General features: G+C 35.6%; 1 protein-coding gene across 7 annotated transcripts in view; it reads left to right on the top strand.

The window, feature by feature from the left end:
• The window catches only part of LOC114876112, a 96,633-nt gene that overhangs the window by 35,547 nt on the left and 42,684 nt on the right, over positions 1–18,402 (top strand). For 6 of the 7 annotated variants that reach the window (XM_029187192.2, XM_029187190.2, XM_029187193.2 and 3 more), the window contains exons 5-6: positions 5,868–5,954; positions 7,724–12,919. In XM_029187192.2, the coding sequence (XP_029043025.2) occupies positions 5,868–5,954; positions 7,724–12,919 (5,283 nt within the window). Of the gene's footprint in view, positions 1–5,867; positions 5,955–7,723; positions 12,920–15,612; positions 15,630–16,674; positions 16,780–18,402 lie in introns of all 7 variants that reach the window. The other variant, XM_029187197.2, reaches the window with a different exon arrangement.

Genomic DNA, 18,402 nt, shown 5'->3' with positions numbered 1-18,402 from the left:
AAGAATGAATACCGTGGCCATACCGGAAACCACTGATGAATTTTACCATTCTAAAATCTATGGAAAAATGAAAAATCCTGATTCGGGTATTCTAAAAGTAAGCGGAAAGAGGAAATCTGGATTCAGATTTTGTAACGACGAAAGTTTGGATATTGAAAGAACCGTGATTGATCTATTTGTTCGAGCACCGATTTTGAAAAGCAAGAAAATGAAAGCTGTTCGCAGTATTTTGTTCGACGATGTTAAAGAATGCAAAAGCGTACGTTTCGAGGATGAGAATGAAGACAAGGATGTATTGGACGAGGAAGGGAAGGAAACGATGGATGAAGAAAGGACGAGAAGTTGTTTAATGCGGAAAAAAATTGATGCACCGGATGTAGTTCACGAGGAAGATATTTTATCGGATTCTGCATGGATAAAGGAAGGTGTCTGCTCTGATGGAAGCTTCGATAAGCTGCCCGTTGTCACCGCAAAAAATGGTAAACTATGGAATAAATGGAATATTTCAAATATGCAAATGTGGAAGATATCTTTTTCAGAAATTGGTTACAATTTTTGCAACTTGATTAAATATGTATAAAAGACGAAATAAATTTTGATGGGTGGTTTTTTTATTTGAAGATTATTTAGGTCGTTTATTTATGAATATTTGAGAATGATTTTTAGTTATTTTTGTTTCGTTTATTATAATAACAATTTTAATTTAATATAGAAAAATTGTATATAAATAGAGGTGATATTAGGTTGTTACATATCCAGTGATCTTCTTTTTAATTAAATGTTTGGAGCTTTTCATTGGACTTATTATTGCAGTTATTAATATCTGAATACTAATCGATTTCAGTTTTACTTTTTCTGTGTGGAAATATCATAATTATTTCAGAAGTAATAAATGTTCATATTGTGAACGTTCTATAATAAAAATCAAGATTAAATGTCGTATTAAATTCGTGCAATATTTTATTTCTTTTTTTAACTGCATCTCGTTGGTGCGAAATTCTGCAAGTTCAGTAAAATAGTTTAAATATTTTCAGATAAATTTCAATATAATTTTCCAATTATTTAGCCGTGCTGAAATTGTTCAGATTATTCGGATACATTAGTTACAATATTTCATATAATTAAGGTGTTGAACACCCCTTCGTTCTTTCAATAATAAATTTGATGTTCCTTTTTTTAAAGAATTCACATTATTCCCAGGATTTTATCGTAGTTCTTTGTTAGCTAAACTCCTGAATGTTAATTATGTCACAGTTCAATACCCTAATAACCATTAAAACGTGCTAAATTACTTCTTGAGGGTTGCTTACCCTCCGGTCAAGAACCATTAAACTACAGATTGCTGATAGTGGAACTCGATAAAGATTTTAATCGATTCATTCAACTTCTCTCTTTCATTCTTTATGAAAGATATTCATATATAAAATTTATAATACAAAATCAATTTCCAATTTATTGATATTAAATACTTTATATAAAATACAGTTTTCAGTTTAGTTCTTTGTTCATATTTTCAATAGAAAAGTATAATTGCAATTTATTTGGCAAGTTATGATACTTTAGAAAGTCACGTATTGATAACGAATAGATACTTGAAATTTGAACACTTAGCGTAATGAGAAACCTAGAAGGAAGTAAATATGGGTCACTGTGTGTGTTCTAATTTCAGCAATAGCTTTCGTGATAGAAGGCATGTATTACTTAATAGCACTAGCAAAGATACTTTGGTATTTCCAAGAAGAAATCGATAAAGTGAAATTGCTTTTATCGATATCTCTACGTAATGATCCCAAAGCAGTGCATTCTTTTCCTTTCTCTAAAATTCATAGCCTAATAAATTCTACATAGACTTTTTCAGCAAATAGCAAATTTATCTAGTTTGAATTATTAAAGATATTAAAAATTAATTTTTAATTTTCAATGCTGCTTTAAATTATTTATACGATGATCAATGGTATCCAAAGCTATTGTTAAATTTTATATAAGTTACTGTTAATTCAGTATAAATTTTGAGTATACATTTTTTACTACAAATGTTACATGAATCAAGTTTTATTCTGAATTTTACTGTCGAATGAATAAAATCATTAATTTTATAAAACGCAACGGTACGTTGTGCAATGCCGATCAGTGTCGAGTATTTATCGCTTCACGGTATTTCAAGCAGCGATATTACTTTTTTACGAACACACTTGGACACTGGTAATCGACGTATGACCATCAGCGTCGAACGAACCCGACGCCGACGCGTTAACGCGCCTTCGATGGGTGCGCCGTTGGGCGTCATGCCCCGAAGGGGCCAAGCCCGCATTTCCGCAGCCTCATCTTCCATCTTTCGTCCTTTGCCTATGCGTCCTCCACGGCTCAGAAGCCGAACCCTTGTTAGGGATCCTTAAGCTTCATTCTAATTATAAGTCATTATTTATTACTTTCAAACTCTACACAGATTTAATCCCGGTACATTATAGCGAGCTATAATAGAATCCGCTTATTATGATCACTTTGGGACCAATAATTTTTCATAACAATCATTAGGTGATTACACATTAAATACAGATTAAAAAGTGTTTATTAAATATTATTGAATTTAATTTACTATTAATTTGAATTTAATACTACAATAATATGTTTTGAAGCGATAAAGGGTACGTTTCAAGGAAAGATCTATTCACGTATTTTCTAAGAATTCTTGTCGTGTAAAAGATAAAAGGCATGTTTCGGTTAAAAGTAATTTTCGAAGAAAAGATACATCTAGTAGGAATTTTTAAGAATTCTTATCGTTTTTCCTAAGTGTAGCTATTACAATTGATAACAGTAGCTGAAATTTGATTATAATAGTCGGATTATTTTTAATTCATTTTATATAGCGAATCACACCGAATCGTACTCTACTTGTGTATTAGCTATTTTCAAACAAAGTTAGGGTAATTATCGATATCTCATCAACCCCACCGATTTTGTTCATTTTTTGCGATAGTTGCATTTTGAGATTTTGAGATATTTGCAAACGAAAGTTGCTATTATACTTTAAAGTTGTATTATATTTTTCGTACTTTTTGATATTGGACCAATGCAGTAGCAGATTTGAATATATTTGAAATAGAGATCGAGTTAAATGTATATATCCCTTTAAACAAGCAAGTAAAGCAAATAAAAATAAAAGGTGAAGGTGAACAAAATTTGAGAAACTCTGTAGAGAATCCAGCAACAACCGTCTAGGTACACAATTTCGAGTCACGCTTGCACAGCCAGTCCCCTAAATGACGTTTTTACATCAAACTTGTGCGCATACACACACCAACGTACGTGTTGCATTAAACACACCTCAGCTCGTTTGTGGGGTGTACCCACACAAAGATTCGAGGTAAACATAAGTACACGGTGACGCACTACGATGGATGAGGTCTGTGTGTCTCTCCACCCCTCGTACGAGGTTCATGAATAGTGCCACTTCCGAGTTGAACTTCCTTCCGAGTAAACAATACGGAACGACTACAGTGCTGAGCACACCCATCCATTTTTCCACACTTTTCGTTACATCACGTGTCACCTAAATTCGATACAGAAATTACCGTTCGATTTTCAGTTCTTTGAACTTTCAATTCGAACTGACTATTGTGAAGGAGAAAGCATTCTTTTTTTTTGCGATTTTACAGTTTTGAATTCGAATAGGTCGAAAATTTGTAGAAAGAATAGGTGTTCGTTAGCAGAATTATTCGATGTAGAGAAGAACAGGGTAGATATACTAATAATGTGGTTTAACATGGTCACTGACCTATATTTGGTTGACGTTTGAATTTCCATAGGAATTCGTCATTCGTGTTTGAATAGCGCTTGAATTTCCATAGGAATCCATCCCTAGTGTCATTAGAAATTCTTTGATTCGCCGAATTGGAAATACTTGTAGTGAGTACTTGAAATAGGAATAACGAAATTATTTATCGAAATAAAACTTTTCTTTAGCTTTTGCGTGGCAATTAATTAAATAATTACAATTTGTTTCATCGAAACCATTTGAACATAATTGTAGTAGTTATTCTTTTCGTCTAATTTTGCATAAAGGATCATTCTGAAACAGTGATATACATTACGCTTCTTAATTACGTAATTGATCCTATAATGAGATGAAATTATTGAAGAGTGAAGGACAACAGTGGCAATTATAAAAGTGGGAGCAGCTTCTGTTGAGCTCAGAGGAAACACAGTTAATTCGATCGCAAAATTAGCGTGTAGCAAAATGCAAAACGTCGACGCGATTTAAATAATCATTCTTGGAGATAAGATACCCTAATTATTATAATTATTAAGTATGCAAAAGCATCTTTTTTTCAACCCTATGCGACTTCTAGAAAAGTGAAATTTAAAAGCTTGGAAACGAGGTACATAATTATTAATTTAATTTGCTTAATTTGCTAATTAATTTGATATTGAAAGAAACAGAGGATAATCAAAGGCATGGTGTCTGAAGGGTAGACAGAGTAAGGGAGAACTTTTCATTTCAATTTTAATATGGTTTCAATGATAATGTGCAGTTTAGCAATATGCAACCTAGTATTATATTGTCAAATAATTCAGTTCAGAAGCTAGCTATTGACTGTAATCACCCTTAATATACAATGAGGGATCAGCGGTGGCTGAGTAGAGACACCTCCGTTATACAGTGAGCCAGGGGTTACTGGGGTGTGTACTAACCATTGGAAATTCAGGGAAATTCCTGATGGGCAGTTAGGGATTTGAGGCTTAATTAATTAAAATTAGGGCCCGTCGTATCATTAATCCCTCGGTGAAAATTTAAATTCCAGCCCCTGCAGTGAGCGTTTGACGTTGTACGACTATCGCCACTTTTAGTTGTGAAAGGGTAAAAGCACGGTTCCATGAGGTTAACCCTGGAACAGTTTGAGAAACTCTGATTCGTAAGCATGTGTACAAACAACACAGGTTGACGGTATACACGCGTGGGTGGGGACAGGAGCATGTTCCACGGCTGGTAGATCTGTTCACGCTCAGTCCATTCCCGCGATTCATGGACCTTACAGGCCATGTCGCTGATTTGTGATCCGTTAACGTTTCATTCGGCCTCTGTAATCGGCTCTATCGCCACTCTTCATGGATTTCTTACGCACTAGGTCCGTTGAATATTGTCTTCGGTCTTTAATTCCTTACCTTGAAATTCCTGCATTTTGTAATTACGTGTGTTGGAGTTTGGAATTTATTCTTTGAGTGCTGAAGGAGAAGAAAATTGACGTGTTACATGTAACTTACCATTGGCATCCGCATAATTTTAATTCTGTGATTGGAATTACAAGAGTGATTAGAAGATTAAAGTAATTTTTTGATTAGGTATTTTTTGATTGTATGCTTTCTCAGTGATGGTAAACTCTCTAGAAAATTGAGATATACATATTTTGTTTTCTTATTTGAGAAATAGTTCAGAAAATCAACAAGTACTGAAATGAAGTCTAGTCACAGTTGTTTATAATTACCTGTCATTTCCAAAGTATGCTTTCTATTAGACTGACAGTATATTCTCGAGATAGAAACCTCCACAACTAATTTACTTCTCGAAGCTGCTTCATTTCATATTTTACTTTTTAGAAATATTGTCTGCATATTTGCTCGAATATTTTTAATTACATTGTTATCTGACAGTTGTAACAGCCAGTCCAAGATCATTCATTGTCTATTCTATTACATGGTGTAATTAGATTCTCTTTTAAAGTCTTATATCCATATATTTTTAATAGATAATAGAGAAACTAAAGTTAGTGGCTTAAATACGTGTTGAAGAGTGTAATTGTTGTGAAAAAATATTTACCATCTTGACGAGTTACGAAAAGTGTTTTACATGTAGTGCATTCTCTTTTCAGATGACACAAAACCCGATCGAAGCTACGCCAATCAAAACGGTGGTCCGAAGAGCTCCTTGATTGACAAACGAGACGAAGCTAAAACAAGTAAGAATAGCAATTTTTATGACTGTCACTCAATTAACAGGCAATATTCTTGGAATGCTAGCCTGAGTCATGCTTGTTGCACGATCGCAAGGAATATCAATTTCTTTTCTCCTTCGCATTATTCGCATTTGCTAGTTTCATTCGAACGAAGCATCAAAATCACGATTTCATATCATTTCAAAGACTAACTTATCGCCATTGCATTATTTTTGAACATTCAAACATGCAAATTGCAGTACTCCAGTGGACGAAAATATTGACCTTTTGTACACTATTTGTTGTAATTTGTTTCAAAATTTTTCTTAGATTTTGTGAAGAAATAATTATAATTTTAGTGTTGAAATAATTTTATAATTATGGATTATAAAATAAAAATACATAAATTGTTCAACAAGGTACAAAGGGTTAATATGATAGAATTTTTTCTTATAAAGTGTATTATCTTTTAGTATAATATTTTTTGCTTTTGTATTGTAAATTATCAACTTTAAAGGGATGAAAGTAGCTCTTAAGGTTGATACAGATTATTAGATCATAGGGATGCAAAATATGAATATACGTGTAATTCATGCAATAGTGATTTGTTTTTCTTTTATATTGACATGTACAAATACCATGTACGAATTTTTATGAAAAATATTCAACATTTTAGCAGTAAAATTTGCAAGAATATTGTTCTTGTTAGTAATTTTCTTGAAATTAATCAGATCAGGTATGATTTTTTTCCCGCTTATATCCCGCATTAATTTATCCATTAAATTTACAAAAGCTAAAGTATAAAATAATTTATTTATCGTGCCATTTCGATTGAAGTGGACGATGAGCTCAGGATTGTTGCTAAAAATTATTATTTAATTATGCGAGAAAGCGTTATCAAAACGTCAACGTTCTTTAACCGCCTTAATCGCAAAAATTTTAACCCTTTCAGCTCTGAATACTTGATAGATGCTGTGAACTAAACATTTTTTTAATTTCCAATTCGTACAATATTAATCATACATAAAATTTTTCTGATACTGTACTCAAAAACTTCAGAAAAAACGTAATATCTTTTTTTTTCTTTATTTTGTTTTACTTTCAACGAAACCAGAGTTGTGGTCCATCTTAATTGCATGACTGATCTTGCATAGGTACACAGTTTATAGTTCATAATTTTGCCTAGATATTTCAATGAGAGTATTTCTAAAATAGGTGGTCAAACTTCAAAAGCATATTCTATTTATTACATAATATGAGCATGAAAAAGATGCTTTCTTTCTGAATTATAAGTACTTTTCAAACGTTAAATCACCTGCTTTTTATTCTCAAGTAATCTACAGCAAATCTAAAGTGGGCTCTAGAAAAGGTCTAATAATAAACTCCTGTTTTTTTTTTAAAGTAAGAAGGATAGTGGTTAGGTTCTACTTGTACATTTTCCCTTAATCGATAGAAGTCTAAGTTACACGTGCATAAATCACATTATTTCGTGAAAAATTTTCCAATAATGGGAGGATTCCTTCCCCGGCATTTTCTTTAGGAAAGCCTACAATACCTGCTACTGTATAGATATAAATGGAACTAATTCAATACAGAAATCTCCAATATTCTTTCAAATAGCTTTGCAATTCAATAAGAAAGCATTTCGTGGACTCAACTTCGCACAAATTTTCATTACTACTACCGTAAATAGAATATGCTATTAAGCCCTTCAGAGTTAAAGTTTTCTCCGAGTTAACGACGAGTTTCCCGGTCGCGATTAAATATTCCCGTCCGATTCTGCGACTGTATAGGATTTCGCGAATCGTTGGACTACGCGACAGATTGCGAAGAAATTACCATGCCACACGGTGCGCGGAATCGCAGAAATCGCAGGGGTCGAAACAGAAGGCGTTTTCAGCCGCATCCGAGCCCAGAGAAAACTTCCAAAGACGACGAAAGCACCGTAGAGAATCCAGATGACGCCAGAACTCTTGATGATCCCGCGAGTATAAGCACGAACGACTCCTACGTGGAGAATATACATTATAACGAACCGCAACAAGCAGCTGAACCTGCAACAAAAGACACTGAAACGATTCTGCAAGAAGAAATCTCCAAGACCAGTAGATATACGAGGGAAGAGAGATACAAGATCGAAAAGGGTACCGTGGAACCAAGCATCAAGGTGGTGGAGATAACAACGATCAGCAGTCTGCCTTTGGAGGCTAAAATTGACCACATTGCTGGAGTTGGTATCCTAGAAACAGGTCGCAGAGACAGGAACCCGGAAGACCAGTCGAACGTCACTGTTTCTGAGCCTATAGAATCATTTCCTTGTTCATCGAACGGTCAGAAGCTTCAGGAATCATCTGGGAACAGTGAACGACTGCAGATTCACGATGTCAGTGACTGCGACGTCGAAACTGATTCCGCGAAACCAGTGATCGTCGAGATGGAATCAGACACGGAAAGGGAAACCGAAGGCAAACACGGTTGGGACACCGTGATGCCGCGAGATGTGGAGAGAAAATTAAGGACATTTATCGAGGGACTGAAATTGCCGACGTATCCCGAAGACGTCGAGGAGACGCGTAAACCGGCGGAAAAGGTTGCCAATTATTCCTCCAAGAAGATTAGGAAAAGAAACGTCACTTTGGAGTCCCATCATGTGCGGGCTGCAAGCAGATTTTTGGATATCATTCAGGAGGAGGGAGAGAAATTGTCGGAGGACGAAGAGCAGCATATCAGGGATTTTATTAATGAAGAAATTGGGAAGTATCGGAGGGACGAACGGAATTTCGATCGAAGGAAGTGGAGCAAAGAGATTGAGGGAAAGGTGGCGAGAGAACACAACGTGAAGATAAATGTGATTAATGTAGATTCGGATGAAGAAGAGGTATGTTTGAAGAACGATGAAGGTGAAAATGTAGAAACGAACGAAAGTTCCTCAAATGAAGAGAAATTGACGAAGAATGTTTTAAAAGATGAATTGGAGGAGAAAAATATAAAAGTTGGTGTCTGTATAGAAAATGGTACTTTGAGTGAGGGGAATGTAGAAAGAGACGTCATAAAAGAAGACTTCAGTAATGGAGATCCATCTGAAGAGGAGGAAAATGAACCATCCAAATTGCACAGCGATGATGCAGTAGATGCTGAAGAGAAAAGGAACGATGGAACATTGTACAGTTATAGCAAAGAAGAAAATAAGGTTGTCGACAACGAGGTAGATGTTAATGTAGAAGTATTATCAAAGGAAGAGTCAGATGAGATAGATTCACTTAAACGCACTGAAGAAGAACAGTCACAGTTTTCTAACGACAGTTTAGATGATAAATCTGAAGCAGCTGAGTGTTCAGAATTAGATAATAACGATGGAACCTCGATGAGGAATACAGAAAATTCGAACAAAGAATCAGAAGATGCAGACTCACATTTTTCTAAGAATAATGAAGATGATGCTTTAAACGTCAGAAAATCTGAAATAGTGGAATGTTCAGAAATGACTGCTTCGAACGAAAAATTAGATAACGACAACGAAACCTTAATTAAGAATGTAGAAGATTCTAACAAAGAATCAGAAGATGTAGATTCAATTGAGCACTCGAATAATACTTTAGACAATAATTCAACAGTTGAAGGCTTACAAAATGTGGCAAAAGAATCGAAAGTGGACGAAAGTCAAGAAATTCTTCAAAGTAATTCTAAAAATGAGACATTGACTGAAAAGTCCACAAAAGATGAAATAAATAAACCACCAGAAAACGGAACGAATACGAATCAAGATCCATGTACCATGAATAATACTTCGGAATCAGTAATAAAGGAGTCTTCGTTCATGATAAAATCTTCAGAGGAGAGCACACACTCAAGAAGCCAAACAGTTACTGTGATAAAGGAACAACGACGTCCTCCAACTCCTCCAAAACGATCCTCCAGTCTCGTGGAGGTCGATTTTCAAGAAAAAGCAAACCCTCAACTTCACGTAAAGGAAACAAGTCCACCTATTCGTCCGCCTCTTCCAAAAGAGAATCTCCATCCACTTGAATCAGGTTCATCAGAAACATCGTCGAATAAAAATGATCCTTCACCGACGACTGTTTCACGCAACGACGCAGTTATGCGAAACACTTGCGACATTTCGAATGCAGCAGAGAAAATCCATGAGATCATCGATGATCTAAGGGCCTGCTCGAGCGACAGCGCTACCGAATTACGAAATTCAATCGAGAACGGCGCCAAGCTTGGCAGTGCAACAAGTCCTGAAATAACGCGTGACTGGGAAAAATGTTCAGTGCCCGAGAACGAACCGCTCGTGCCTGGTAAATCGAAAGCTTCTCACTCGAAGCTGGAACACACCCGACAGAGGATCGTGAAAAACGAAACAAAGATTGAAAAATCGTCGAAGAAGTCGACGGCATCGAAAAGCTGCGAGGAGGAGTTCGAGGAGATATATGAGAATTACTCGATGGAGAACACTGAAACAAAAGCAATCGTTCGCGAAGATGAAAGCGATAAGAGTCGTTCAGACATACTGGAGTCTATTCTGAATGATAAACGAGTACCACTCGAGCAGACGAATGACCTGCAGGGTCAGGACTCGTCCAGCAGCGCTACCACTTTGAGTACAGTGAAGTACAATCCCATGGAAGCATGGCAGACTGATATTTGCTCCATAATAACGGAAGAAGCGAGGAAAAGTAAATTGAAACGCGAAACTGAAGTGGAGTCGTGTAGCCTGAAGAGTAAATTACCTTTGCTGAAAGGAGAGGAATTGTACGAGGCTACGAATGGACGCGAAGGTCCAGTCACTCCGGAACCTATACCTTATTCTCCAGTCGAGAATTTACCTTATAAACTCGTAGGAAGTAGCGATAGTAGTAAAAATCAGTTACTGAACGGAACAGTTGAGCCAGAGCCTTTGAAAGACCTTTGCGTTAAGAGAATCCTATCGATGCCATACGGGCCGCAAATAATCAACGAGTTAATGCTGCCCAAGTTTAACATCTTCAAAAGTCTTCGGCCGATTTCAAGGTTTGCTAACGACGATGCTAGAGGCCCTTTAGGCATGCATGGAGTGAATGAGCAGCAGCTCGAAACAGCTAGACTAACAGCTTCGCCAGGGCTGATGCCCCCTGATCCCTGTAAAACCCCTGTTTCAGACCGGAATAAGTATCTGCAATTAGAACAAAAGGAACGCGCGATGGAGATACCGGAAACGTGGGTAGGCTTGTCGACTACGAGGGATCCTAGACTGCTCCTCTGTCTCTCTCCTTCTCAACAGAGGACCACGATAAAAACGAGCGCGGACAATTTGCTGGACCTCCATAGAAAGTTCCTCAACAGACACACTTACTACGAAGAGGAACCACCATCTTGCGTCCCAGTTCCAAGGTACAAGATTGATCTACGTAAACCTGATTCGAATCCCTTTAAATCCGAAGACGCTCAGAGCAAGTCGACCAAGAGACTCCTGGAGATCATCAAAGAGAACTCTGATAGCTGTCCTATTCACAGTCAGGTGAATTCGGGACAGTCGAAGTTGTCTTCCGAATGGTCGAGTCCGGACAAAGGTCACGAGCGCTTTAAGGTCACTCGCCTTTGCGACTGGCTGAACTTGGCCAGACAAGAGCCGATTGACATCCGAGCGCCATCTCTCGCCGACGATTTACTCGCGGAATCGTCGGCCGACGGGAAACGAGCCGATAAGAGAAGAATCGAAATTGTTGTCGAAGAGCCAGTAGTTGACAGCGCCGGGGAGCATGAACATCGCGTTAACACCGCTCTAATGGTGAACCCGGTGGAAAGGCCTGACCCTCCTGCCAGAAGCTCGACGCCTTTCAACAGAAGTCCAATTACCCTGAACAGCGCTCTTATCGACAAGTCAGGTGCGCCCGAAATTGCCGGGAAGCGAACACCTCCTAAGAGAACCATCGACCCGCGCTATAACGTTAATCCTGCCCTCATAGACGATAGGGTCGAGGTACCGCCACGAATTAAACGCGTGGTGAACGTGGATAGGTCGTGCATCGATACCACGAGCATCTTCGATCAAAGCCCGGCTAGAAGCAGCCTGGAGCCCCGGAAATACGGAAACGCTGAGGGCCTCAAGCATACGACGGCCACGGAGATCGTGCAGAATCTGAAGAAGTTCCAGACCGAAAGAGACGATCAAACGGAGGGTCATTCGAAGTGTCCCATGCCCGAAGAGTACCTTGCACAGCAATTAAGGTACATAGAATTGTTGGAGAACCAGCTGAAGAATGTGATCCTGGCTGAAGAGGAGGAGAAGGAGGCGTTTGAGAAATTTCAAACGCACGTGAAGCAAAAGTCACAGGGGAAAGAGGAATCTTTGAAGGGAACCAGTGATAAAGAGGACGTTTCAAAGGATTCGAAGGATGATTCTCGAGTGGAGAGCCAGAGCTGGCAGGAGAAGTCCGAGCAAGTGGAGAATGATCACTCGGAGAAGATTAACAAACAGGGACACAGGGACTTTGTGAAGAAGGTGCAGATCAAAAACGGTGTCCACGAAGAGGAGTCTTGCGAGAAAATCGAACGCGTCGAGCATTCTGTAATCACTAAGAAGGAGAACAAAGATGATCGTACGGAGAAGATGAAGACGGATATACCGAAAGCATCAGCGGTGGTGGTTAACGGCGAGGCGTTTCGTCAGCGAATGTACGACGAGTACGTGCACAAGGTTTTGGAACGTGAAGAGAGGAAACAGCACAAAGTAGTGAAGATCAGCTCGCGTCAAGATATCCAGAAATCGAATAATAAATTGGGAAAGAGCGGCATGTGCTCCGTTGAAAAGGAATTCATCGAGAAGGCGAGGAACAGATTGAATAAGTTCGGTATTAAGCTGGACGAGAGCGAGTCGGAGAGCGATGGGAAGCGTGACCAGGAGAATATTGTCGAGGCAAAGTGTTTGATTGACGGGAAAGAGCTCGAGGACGCGAGAAAATTGCCCAAGCATTTGCAAGAGTTCCTCAAAATGTCCGACAAGGACGGTGAGTTCCGTCGAATCGAGGATTTTTGTTACACGTCGGTTTTCCGATTTTTCGTCCGAGTGTTTTCCGCTTGAATTTTCCATTTTTTTGCAGAATTCATAGCGCAAACGAGAAAATCGTGATACCTGTTGCGAGAATATATTTTTCTTTTGTTTGGAACTTTGTTTTGGTGGAAAGCAATTTTGAAATTTCATTGAGTGCTTTGTTCTTTAATTAAATAATTAGACATCAATCTGTGTGTTTTTTTTTAAATATTTTTAAAAAAGGTTAAACATTCTTAAACAAATGAGTGGTTGTTTATTAGAATAAATGGATTTCAGCTCACTGTCCTCATTTGAGAACTAATTATGACATTTTTTGTTATTCCATAAAATAATTAAAATTAAATTTGCATCACAGGTAATGAGGCGAATTATTAGATTAAAGAAAAGAGGAAATAAAAATTGTTCAATTGAAAGCTGATTTCAGTTGTACAGGTAGATTTCGATTGAAAATATAATATTTAAAATTGTTTCCATAAATTTTAATTTTGAAAATGTAAATGGACCTCCGGAGTGGTTTGGCAATATTTTCACAAAAACATGAAAAATTGTTAAAATGAAATATAGAAGTGGGTATCCGAATATCCGGATATCGGTTACCAATACAAGGATTACTCGATGAAATTTTAAAATTGATTTAAATAAAAAAGACTGCTTTATGATTTCAATTTATTTTTCTGTAAGGTATTATTATTTTTATGTTTGTATTATAAATTTTGCTGCATCCTGTGCAGAGGGGGTTCCAGAAACAGGTGATCAGACTTCATTATCATTTTGTTTATCATTAAATAAAAGAAAATTTTCTTTTCTAGGATATAATTATTTTTTCGTTTATAACAGAGTTTGGAAATTATGTCTCTGAAGTTTATAAAGAATTGGGTTGTCTTAAAATTAAAATCAATTACAGTAGAATAATAAACATGAAAAATATCAGTCTTTATGAAGACAAGGGGTTAATTAAATTATTCTAAAATATAGAATATCCCTCTTAAAATTAAACACCTTAATCCATTAAAAATTGTATTTTACTCTAACTTGAAGATTGAGATTTGTAATTTTAAAAGAATTTGTTATAGATTTAAAATTGAAAATCATGAACTTTGTAATTTAATCTTTTTTCCATTTTTTCATTGTATTACGAAATACTTAAATCTCTAAACGAGGTTTATAGAAAAGCACGAGTTAAATATTTCATTTTCTTTTGATAGCAGAATATAACTCTTTTGATAGTTAAGAGAATGTTTACAGGTGTCCTGTTAGAACACATTTTCCTATTCTTAAAGTTTGTCCACCTGTTTTTGAAACACCTTTGAACAGAGTAAGTCATTATAACTTAGCACTTTGAATGACTGCTACTAAAATTAATTTCAATTACTAAATTCTCATAGAACAGAATATATTTTTTACGATAGAATCTTTTGTTTTAATTTTGAAACTGAAACAGTTGTTTAAGGTGTTCAGTTACTCATTTTGGGTATGAGATACAATTTAGATAAATAACAGTCACTAATGCACGTTCGTATCGTTGAGTTGTACTACTTAGGTGTTCCATCTGCCTTCACTAACGGTATTGAAAGAATGGTTTTGTATTTTGATTTGAATTTTGGATGAGTACCGTATTTTTTATTTTTGTGTTTTGCTATTTTTTGAATGAGGTGTTGTATTGCTTAACTTTTATCTCAAATTAAATTGATAAGAATTTTTCCGGTAAACCAGGGAGTCTATAAAAATATTGTTAAGAATTAAAAGCTGAATATATTAATATCAGTTTAAAACAGTTTTCATTATTTTAATTTAAAGAATTGGTAAATATTTAAAAATCCAATATTTTTTATATAAACTTCGAATCTTGAATTTATAAATCATGGTTTAATATTTTACCAAAAATATTTGTGAGTTTAATTCATTTGATCCATAAAGTAATTCCTACTATAAGAAGTTCCAATAAAAGAAATTATTTGGACAACATTCGGAAACTTTCTTAAATTTCTTGGACACTGAACAGTGGTCAGAAAAAAGATACAGTTGTATTTACTGATAAGAGGGACTGCGATTGGTTTCTTGCCAATACTGTAAGAATGCCAGGAGATAAGTTTGTTGGCTTTTGCGCGGGTCATAGGTTATCGTATCGGAACTAGTACACAAAAACTATCATCTATCAACATAAAGTCTAATTTCACTTAATTTTTCTGGCGCCACTACTCAAGCTTTGTATTTCTTTAAAGACAACATAAACAGTTTAAAAATAAGCTATATAGACGATGTTAGAATAAATAGCGCAAAGAAAATTCGGGTGATCGTATAAACCAAGGAACTATTAATTTCTGAGGAAGTTACGCGTGTGTGAGAAAGAAACGTGTTTCGTGTAATTGAGGGACGTTTAGGGTAAATATCCACCATGGACGATTTATTTTTCCTCGATGTCAAATTACCGCGGATGAGCCTCGAGGTTGGTCGGTTGCAATGTTCATGATTCATTCGAGAATAAGAACCTAAATATAGGCGTCATCGAGAAATAGGCCACTGCTCGTAGAAACGTTTCGTTGCGAGTCCAGCTTTACGCCGGAACCACTGTCTCGATTTTGGCTATTTCCAACGAATTGCGACACGACCTGTCACCTACATCCGTTGCTTTAACCGGATCTCCCTCAGACCTTCATCTTTTCAAAGTAACAAAACTGATTATTATTAATGATTTAACCTTCAGAGGACAAGAAACCTATTTCTAGACCTCAGAGCGGGTTTTATTTTTCATAGAATAATACCCTAGTATATGTATAAAAATTCTAATTCGAAAATATAAAAAAATTTAGGGAAAGACCTGCACCGCCCTTTAAATGTTAATGCACTGTTGCAGATTGATATTTTACATTAATGGTATAATTTTAATGGTATCGTGCCATGGTGTCTTAATTTTTTAATTAGTTAATCATAATAAATTCGTAGTGTTATGAATCTACTTTAAAATATTAATTTATGCAGAAGTAATGATCGTTATATCATTATAACTAATTTTCTGTTGTATCAAAACTCTAATTGCTAACAATCCTTGAAATTGTTTATTTTTTATTTCCATTTTGAAAACAGCTTATAGTGGTTGGATTATTTTCAAAGTTTCTTATCAAAGCAATCTCATGTTGCTATTATTACTCATTCTCAAGAAAATGTATGCATGATGTAACATGTACAACAATTTTATGAAAAATATAAAGATGAACGAGTACATATATTGCAAGAAATTTTCACGAATGTAACATTTCAACATTTTTTTAACTAATCAGAGGAACGTTTCATTCAAATTATTCGAGATCATTATTTCTTTAGTCTCTTTTTTTTAACACAGTTTCTAACATCTGCTAATTTCTTAATACCAAAATTAACACCAGTGGAATATTTTCTTCGTTGCAAAATTTAAAAAGTAAGATTTTAATTGATACCTCTCATTCGCCAGAGAACTGCGACTTACGGTTTTTCCTCTCGTTTCTGGATCGTTAAAAATAGAGAATTATTCACAGTTTACATAAAGATGATCACCAGGGAGTTCTCAAACTTCCTAAATACATCCGCAAACAGGAAGCGTAGTAAATATTCCACTAACGGGCTTCTCTAACCTTTTAAACATCGTTAAATAGCAATTTTTGACATTACAAAATTTTGCAATAATTTATTTTGTTTTCCTTTTTTTTTGGATGTTTCGACACGCTTTTATTAAAGGGATAAGTTATGGCTTAATCGCAAAGGAAAATGACAATGGGTACGATCTGCTGCACGAGATTGACAGTGCTTTGAAATTTGGCAAAGGATTTCTGTTTGGGAAAGGTGCGTTTCATTTTGCTCGATTAATTAAGGCGTGCTGTTAATTTGCATGAATAATAATTATGAAAAGAAAATACTGTAATATAATAATCTGAATATTTTGCAGTAAACATTGATTTTTTTTTCACTACCTATTTTTACATTTCATTTAGCATTCTGTTTTTCTTTAATTACACTGTGTAATTATTTTTAGCATTCTATTTTAGATTCTACTGATGCATTATATTCAGAGTAAAAAGAATTCTATCTCTGATTTCTTGTAATAGAATTCTGTCTTCATTTCTTTAAATGTCTAAAGCCTGTCTGCGTCAGCAACAGGTTCCATTTTTTCTTTTTTCGTAGAAAAATAGGTAACCGAGTATTTTTAAATTACAAATGCGAAGTACAGACAAGAATTTTAATTTGAACAATGTGATTAATTCCCAGTGAAATAAATTTTTATCTTGCTTCATTTTTATTGTTAGATTAAATATTCACGAACATTTATTAGAATCATTTACGTATATTAAAATAAAATATAGAAGAAATTTTTCCTCGATATAAAACCTAATAAAAATATATAAATTATTCATAAATTAAAAAGGGAGGTTCTTATTCTCAGTAATATTTTTCATAAAATTGTCTATAGTTAAAAATATTAATTAAAATTAATTATTCGTGACTTCATCACGTTGATCGCCACAGTAGAAATAACTATATTTAGTCAGCCACATGATATAATGTATTATTGAAGATAATTAAAACTTAACTTTTTAATACAGTGCTTCAGTTTGTTATTTTACATTTTTTGTGAATATCCTCGGATTTTCATTTTTAATTATTTAATCAAAGGTGTATCCTTTGTCGATTGAAGTTTATTTAAACAATAATATTATTTTCTCTTCCCTCTTTATTCGCCCAATAGATTATGATAGGTGTGTTACTCAGTCACCATTTATTAATAGCTGTTTTATTTCAAATAAATTAATCAACGTTAATTAATCGATACATTATAGATAAATATTTCTAACAGGTTCATTGATCTATACCAAAAAAAGACTTCTAATTAGAGAAAAGAATAACACTTGTGAATCAGATCCACGCGAATTTCCTGCGTTACAAGCGTCCCGACGCGTCCCAAGACTATTCTAAAACACCGGCTTCTGCGTAGTTAAACGTCGTCGATCGTGGCGATGGCGTCGTCGTAGTCGCGTTTTCAGGCGTCACGACGCTTCTCAGTCCTCGGTCATCCCTCGAGCTTCTTACGTTCTCGCGAGTTACGATCGTGCGTTGATATTTCTACCGAATCGATCGACGATCGACGAAGCAATAATGTTGGAGAAAAGTGAGTGTCAGAGTGTGATGCGTCGCGACGCCACGATTCCAGGCGACATTGCATAAAGGATTCGTTCAACAGGTTGTCCTGCGATCTGTTTTAAAATGGAACGCGCTTCGAGCAGCGCTTTGGTGTTTCAAACCTGCTGACTTTATTTCATACAGAGTGTTAAAAAAAAAAATGAAGATAAAAACTAATAATATTGTTTTTGAAGATTATTAGGAAATAATCATACTACAAGTTATTCATATGCGTATAAACTTAAAATGATAAAAGGAAAGAAAAAAAATACATACTCATCAAATTAAGTA

Source organism: Osmia bicornis, chromosome 2 (assembly GCF_907164935.1).
Source record: "Osmia bicornis bicornis chromosome 2, iOsmBic2.1, whole genome shotgun sequence".
In the NCBI taxonomy this organism is placed as follows: Eukaryota; Metazoa; Arthropoda; class Insecta; order Hymenoptera; family Megachilidae; genus Osmia; species Osmia bicornis.
Note: the sequence above shows the minus strand (reverse complement) of the source record. Positions and strands in the feature narration are given on the sequence as shown.